This window comes from Eurytemora carolleeae, unplaced genomic scaffold (genome assembly GCF_000591075.1).
Source record: "Eurytemora carolleeae unplaced genomic scaffold, Eaff_2.0 scaffold913, whole genome shotgun sequence".
Classification (NCBI taxonomy): domain Eukaryota; kingdom Metazoa; phylum Arthropoda; class Copepoda; order Calanoida; family Temoridae; genus Eurytemora; species Eurytemora carolleeae.
Window position 1 is genome coordinate 27055 of NW_019396844.1, and position 7670 is coordinate 34724.

At 31.4% G+C, this 7670-nt stretch overlaps 1 protein-coding gene across 1 annotated transcript in view; it reads right to left on the bottom strand.

Moving 5' to 3' along the window:
- The window catches only part of LOC111709332 (uncharacterized), a 31739-nt gene extending 24327 nt beyond the window's left edge, over positions 1-7412 (bottom strand). The window contains 1 exon segment of the mRNA XM_023482973.1: positions 7308-7412. Within this exon segment, the coding sequence (XP_023338741.1) occupies positions 7308-7380 (73 nt within the window). The 5' untranslated portion in view covers positions 7381-7412.
- Positions 7413-7670: the final 258 nt, after the last annotated feature.

Here is a 7670-nt window from a genome sequence, read left to right on the forward strand (position 1 = left end):
TCTGTATCATATATATCCTGTAGTATCCTGTGTCCTGCATTCTTGTGTCCAGTATCCTGTATCCTGTATTCTGTATCATATATATCCTGTATCTTTTATCTTATGTTCTGTTTCCTGTACCCAGTATCCTGTATCCTGTATCCTGTATCATGTGTCCTGCAGTCTTGTGTCCAGTTATATCCTTTATCCTGTATTCTGTATCATATATATCCTGTATCCTGTATCCTATGTTCTGTATCCAGTACCCTGCATCCTGTATCATGTACCCTTTCTTCTACATTTTGTGTGTTCTGATTATGAATTTTGTATTTTTTATCTTTTTCTTCAGAGTATAGATATAACTGGACTTTGACCCATACTTTGTAACCGATGAATAAAATTATTTTTTAATGTCTGATTATGACTTCTCATTTTTTCCTTTTTGGTTTTGTTCATTTCTTTTTAAATTCTAGGCCATTAATCCTTTTCAATTATAAAACCATATAACTCCCTCCTCTTTTTTTCTATATTTATGGCTTAGGTCAAATCTTATAACTAAATATATCTATAAGGTGGAACCAAAAATATTTAAAATTTAAAATATCATTTAAGATGTCGGTCAACTTTTGCCAACCCCTAAAACAATCTTATATATTTCAGTCCGTTCCTGCTGAAACATTCAGTCAAGGTTGACATTTAATTTTTAATCAGAAAATGTTTGGAATTTTAAGAATTTTTTTACTATATATTTTGTTTTTGTTATTAAGCAGTTACAGTAACAACAAAAAACATAATGATTGGATTAGATTGCATTCAATCATCATCATTAACCCACTTGGTGTTTTGAATTGATAAAGGGAAGGCCACGCACCTCTGCCCCTTTGGTAAAAGTAAATTCAACCTATATGAAGAAAGTCTGACCGCGTCAACCTTGTTGCACCGGCTAGTCCTGTCCATAGAGCTAGGTACAGTACAAACTGGGACCGGAAAGGTGACCCGGCTCGGAAATTCAAATGTACTACGGCTGCCCGTGAGGCGCAATTTCAATTGACCCTTGATGGTATTACGTCCCATTCACAATAGAACCTTTAAAAGCTTTGTCTGATTAAGTATGAATTAGATATCAATGTTTAAAAAGAAAACATTTTTTCTTTCAATTATTAATCTGTCAATGGTTTCAAGAGTACTGTTGTGAATCAGAAATTGCCATCTTTCCATGGTCACGTGACTGACATAATCGTCTGGGTTCTCATTTTAATTTGCTATGTTTCATTGTGAATCGGTAATGGCAGTTTCAAATTACAGGGTAATTCAAACTCATCTCGTTTATCCCTAGAATTTATTCAAAACTGTTTTTAAAACCTTAAATTCAGTTTCCCTAATTTTAGCATAGAGTCTGGGAGATAGAATGTAATTTCATTTAGCTTCACAAAATGGCTTTAAGCACTATAATAAAAGCTGTAAAAAATATCACGTAATTCTCAGAAGAATTTGAAAACAAACTAAATTTCTATTCAAATTTTGATATTGAATTTCAATCCAGTTTTCCATATTTAATTCTAAATATTTGCTAAAAATAAACGTACTTTTTACACGCACCTTTTTTAATTAAAATATATAAAAGATGAAGATTTTATATTCTTGATGTGACACGGTGTTATGTTAAAGCATATCACTCAATGGTATATACGTTGGAGAAACAAATCAGCGGCAGCAATTGAACTAGTGGTTGAAATCTGGTTAAAACTCTACGATGTATTTCATGATAATAAAAGGCAAATTTTTTCTCTTTATGAAAAATGAATTCAAAGTCTGAAATTTTATTCTTTGGGTGAATATTTTGAATATATGTAAGAAAGTCACAGGAAAAAAGTTTCCAGAAAAAAACCTAGGAATCAAAACTTTGGTAAAAAAGTCCCGATTTTCAGAAGTTCTAGGACAAAATGTCACTGGAAATAAAATCATATTTCAATAATATTTTTATTCAACTACACAGCATGAGATATTGACTTATGGTCGGAAATCCAAACAAATATCGATTACTACTTTATATAAGATCATAGCGTGGGAACCCAGCGTTGCCCAGGACCATAATTAGTTCCGCCTTTTAACATCGCTTTGTTAAAAATTACGATTTTCGCTATTTCTCCCTGTAAAACTCAACATAGAATATTTCCGTGGTTCTCCCAAATTCCCCAACTAAAATTTGAGGAAAATAGGTCAAGGGGTTCATGAGTTATGATCTATAATATATATAGATAGACTCGAAGAAGAAAAATCGATTTAAAAAAATTATTTTTAAAAAAGAGTTAATTATTTTAGCCTTTCTTAAACTCCAGGCCCCATGGTACTCATGGGTAGGGTTGGTAATCGTTTTTGAAAACGATCATTTAACGATCGTTTTTTGCTTCGTTAAACGATCATTTTTAAAAACGATCGTTTCGTTTTCTCAAAAAAACGATCGTTTTTAAAACAACCCACTCGTTTTGAACTGTTAGAAAACGAAGATCAATCGTTTTTGAAAACGATCATTTTCAGAAAAACGATAAGCGACCGTTTTTTATACGATTGTTTTTAAATAAACGATCGTTAAAAAATAACGATCGTTTTTGAAAAAAAAATTATCATTTTTACGACGTCCTGAAAATAGTCGTAAATGTCGTCTTTAATTAGATTTATCAAATGTCGTCTTACATGCCGTAGCAGTTATAAAATGTTCAGCGGAATTGAATTGAATTGAAGAAATTTGTTCTACTTTTGAGAGTGCAGAGCCGCCATGAGCCCCGCAAAATGGTCAATATGAACTTTAAAACCTAATTCTTTATTTGTTTTATATATGCTTGAAATTTGGCACACAAGAAATTAAAGTACAAGATATTAAAAATATTAAGTTTTGATCATAATTGTTTAGTTAATGAAAGGTCATCCCTAGAAGACTGATTTGATTAGTGATTGGATAAGGTAATGATTGATAATTACGATCGTTAACGAATGGTAGTCGTTAACGATCGTTAACAAAGGGTAGTCGTTAACGAAGGGTAGTCGTTAACGATCGTTAACAAAACGACGAACTTTATAAAAACGATCGTTTTGGAAAACGATCGTTTTTTTAAACGATCGTTTTTTATAACGATCGTTTAAAAAACGACAGTTTTTAAAAAACGAACTTTTTAAAAAAACGATCGTTTTTAAAAACGATCGTTTCGTTTTTCGATTTTCCTCGACGTTTTCTTAACGAAACGATCGTTTTTTTCAAAAATCAAAACGTTACCAACCCTACTCATGGGTTGCCTCAAAAAATATATACATGAGCATTTAAAATGCCCAATTAAGTTTTAAACTTTCGAACTGATATATCCGATGCAAAAAGTAAAAAGCAGAAAAGATATGAATGTGCCACCCCGGACTGACCAGAGTAAGAGGCGTTCGGCTTCTTCTTTTGAAGTCATATGAGTTTTGGTGTATAATTAAACAATCTTTTAACTTACGGAATTGTTCGTTTACAAAACGTATATGCCTTCAACAAAGTATAAAAGAAAAAAGGCAAACAAAAATATGTTTAATAGGTCTTAATTGTGATTGAAATTCATAGCTTTCTGAAATATTGACTGAACCGTTAAATCCACGTGGTGCGTGATATTTATGATATTTGATGATATCAGTTTGAAAAGTTGCTGAAATTTAGTTGAAAACTCATTTTTAATCCTTATTCCTGATTCTCTAAGATATATATAAGATGTAAATAAAAATTATTGTAGGAACCTCTGCTCCGTGAGGAATAAAATTATATTTTTCGAACAAATATGAGAAATTTGATATTTTTAGGAAAACCCATGCATAGCCTTGTTAGAACATAATCATCGGAAAGGAAATATTTTTGGTAAATATTCAAGGAACTGGACCTTTGCCACAAACTTGAATTTTTTAATCCCAATATCTGACAAATCGGACGGTGTAAACCTTCGCAATTCAAAGGTTGATCTAGCAGAATATAAGTTTGACGTATCTGCAACGTGAGGTTACAACGGTATAAGAAATTTAAAAACCCTAACTTTTTCAAAGTAATTTCAAGTAACCCTTTGAAACTATATCTTTAGAACCTTTCAATCAATTTTAAGAGTCCCTTCAAAAAGAGCATCAAAGTAATTTCGATTTAAACCTCTTTCTTTGCAGGGGGGGGGGAGGGTGCAGAACAGAAGTACAAAATCTTTTAGGAAAGAAACCTTAAGAAGATTTGACGATTTAAGATTTAATTTCTTTAGCTTTCTTACGCACCTTATCTTCATTTTCTTTTTATATGAAGATTTAAATAGTATGGTGAATTGAATGGCATTTTGCTTAGAAATACATTTATCATTATCATTCTAAATTTCATCCTCTATAAATTTTGGGGTTCCTTTCCACTACTTGTCCTTATATTGCATACAGATTAAAACTAATTTAAAGTACGCTTCCATTAGGAATCTTTCAGTAAAATAGTTAAATATTTGATTGGTTTTAGGATTTTTCAAAATATCGTTACAGCATTCCTTTTGTGTTAACAATCAGAGAAGGCGGGAAATTTGAAATTGTGTGCTAACATTCAATTATCTAACTCTCATTGCTCGGAAACTGGCAGCGAGAAAAAGATAAAGAAAAAGAGCGAAATGAAATTAAGTGTTCACATTGGATATCCAGATTAAGCGCTTGGGATCGGGTATCCATCCAATTCTAAAGTTTTTAGATCTGATGTCGTCTTCACCTTTAGATTGCAAGAATTACAGTAATCAGTTGATTGCAAGAATTACAGTAATCAGTTGATTGCAAGAATTACAGTAATCAGTGGATTGGAAGAATTACAGTTATCAGTTGATTGCAAAAATTACAGTAGAGTAATTGCAGTTCATTATGATTTTGATTTCATTCAAAACTTTCTTTATAAACTTCATTTTCCATATTCAATAAGTTCATTGCTTTCAAGTCGAATTCTAAGGTTTAACATATTTTGATAAAAGATGAATGTGATTCAATACCAATTGATTTCTTCAGTAATAACCAAAAAATGGTGCAGGAAAGATTGTCATCTTCGTATTCTCTTTCAATCATGAAAGGTCACTTAATATTTAGGCGGTTCTCGTAATCATAGGTTTTCTTATTACAAGATCGACCGAAGACATTCTAAATCATAGCTGCACAAGATTATGACTTGAATTTTGGTCGTCGTTCTCTATTATTTTTAAAGAATAAAAAATTAGGAAAATTGATGAACATTTTGTGAAGTTTTTGAAAATGTTATGAAATTTTATGAAAATGTTGGAAATTTTATGAAAATGTTATGAAAATTTTAAATGTAACCGGGAAGAATATACTTTTCTCAAACTTGTGCGTTAAATCAAAACCAAATGTGTTACGAGGTCACAAAGTCGTAGCAGTAACGTTGCATAAATTTGACCTTCGTCTTCTGTCTTGATCACATTCACAATTGTAAACTTTATTTAAAGAAAATCTTTAATAATGATAAAGGTAGAGATTTCATAGATTAGAGATTTAATGGATATATGATATTACGAAGAAAACTTAATTATCCTAAACAGTTTCTCCGCAATAAAACAGTCTCAGAATACTCCCTTTTAAAGGTGAAATGATGTCATAATATTTATAGTGTTTTTGCCAGATTATGCGGGCCCTCGTGAATAAACTGTTCAATATAAACGCAAGATGCAATAATTGTTACTAGTCAAATGTAGGTTTTTAAGATAAATTTAATTGTAAATCTAACCTTTCAGGGTTATCCCAGGTACCTTAGGTAACAGATTCATGAAGAGAACGAATTATTTGGTTTAAAGCTTTAAAAGATAATAGAGTCTCATGGTTTTGCCCGTCTTCTTATAAAATACTCATATAATAATTCCGTTATCCTGATTTTTTGTAAATTGATTATAAAAACACCATTTAAAGGTTTAAACGGAAGAAATAAAACATAGGGTCGGATTCTGTAGTAAGGCTGGCATGTTTTGCATTCTTGCAGTATTGTCTAGCTTGTATATTTCACTCAATAATTGGCAAAAAGTGCCAGAAAAGCATGATTTTTGATCCATTTTCATCGTTTTCTGCCTCAAGATAATATTTTCAATTCATATTTCCCGTGATATCCTACCAATTTTGAGCTTATAGTTTATTGGTTAAGTTTAGAACTTTAAATGGCGTAAACTCAGATACTCAATTATCTTTTTAGGATGTACACCAAATATTTCATTCTCTTCGTGAATATTTTACCTAAGGTACCTGGGAGAACCCTGAAAGGTTAGATTTTTTGCACAATTGAACTTATCTTAAACCCTACATTTGACTAGGGAATTGTGTGAGTGCAAATTTTTAATGAAATGTATACGTATGTTTCAAGTGACCCTCCATTTATGGTAAGATAAGTGACGTAACAAGCTAGAACAACGCACGGTTATAATGCAAGGAAAGTTAGTTGCAGTTGCGTATACTCTGCATACATAATGAAACCAGTTCTCTTTGGGCGGATCAGTGTTCGTTTAGTATCCGAGGAGGTTAAAAGCATTAAATTTTGATAATTTTGATAATTCACATAATAGTTTCCTATGACCAAAATATTTCATTGATTTTTTATGTTAAAGATGGATCCCATGCCAGGCTTCGACATCCGTCTTGTGTTTACATTACCACCCAGAGACAGTACACGGCAGTACAAAAGATGCGTACACCTCTGAAATAACTTTCCTTGCATTATAACCTTGGAACAACGAAGATATCTTCCACATTATAGGGACCGATTATAGTGACTTGACCCCTCAAAGATTGCAATGCCCGATTTACAACGATATACACTTAGATATCAGTATTTATAACTGTGGGTTCTCTACCAAAGTGACTAGTGCATTTCTACTGGAATAATTAGAATTAAGCACGTACCTATAGACCTAGAATAAAAAAAAATATCTTCCATATCATTAATCAAATAAAGATTTTAAAAGTACCATTGTGAATCGGACATTTACATATTTTCATGGATTAGCCTCTTGAAATTAAACTTACACAGTTCCATTACGAAGCAAACCTTTTAAATTAAAAATGTTAAAATTTCAACTTATTTTTTGTAGCATAATCCGCAAGAAACTTTCATAGAAAAATTTAAATTGAAAATAGTTAATTTAAAAAATACAGATTAGATATATAAATTATTCTTATTCAAAATTATTCAGGGTACAGCAAGATTCTTAGAAATTTGTATACAGTCCTTTTAAACCACCTTCGGGTGAACACTGAACAAACCCTGGAAGAGTTTAATGAGAGGTCTTAAACTCTTGTTATGCTGAATATACCTTCTCCAATGATTCCTGAGAATCTGAGGATTAAAGCAAACACCAAAACTACAAACTCCAGGTTCCCAGCCATTCTACAATTTTACTAAACAGGGGTTAATCTATAGATCTGAAATTATAATGTTAAAACTCTTTTATAGTTTCACACTTAAGCTTTTTCGCCTACTAGCTGTTGTTTTATTGTTCTAAAAAAAGTTTTCAACTAATGTCCATAAAAAAGGGTCGTCAGACGTCAAAAAAAAGTTGTTTATGGCATAATACCGTGTTAACCTTAAAAATAAGCCTCATATTAAAAAATGTGCACACGATCACTTTCTCAAAGATATATTTTAGAATCATGATTACTTTTAATTAACACAGTCT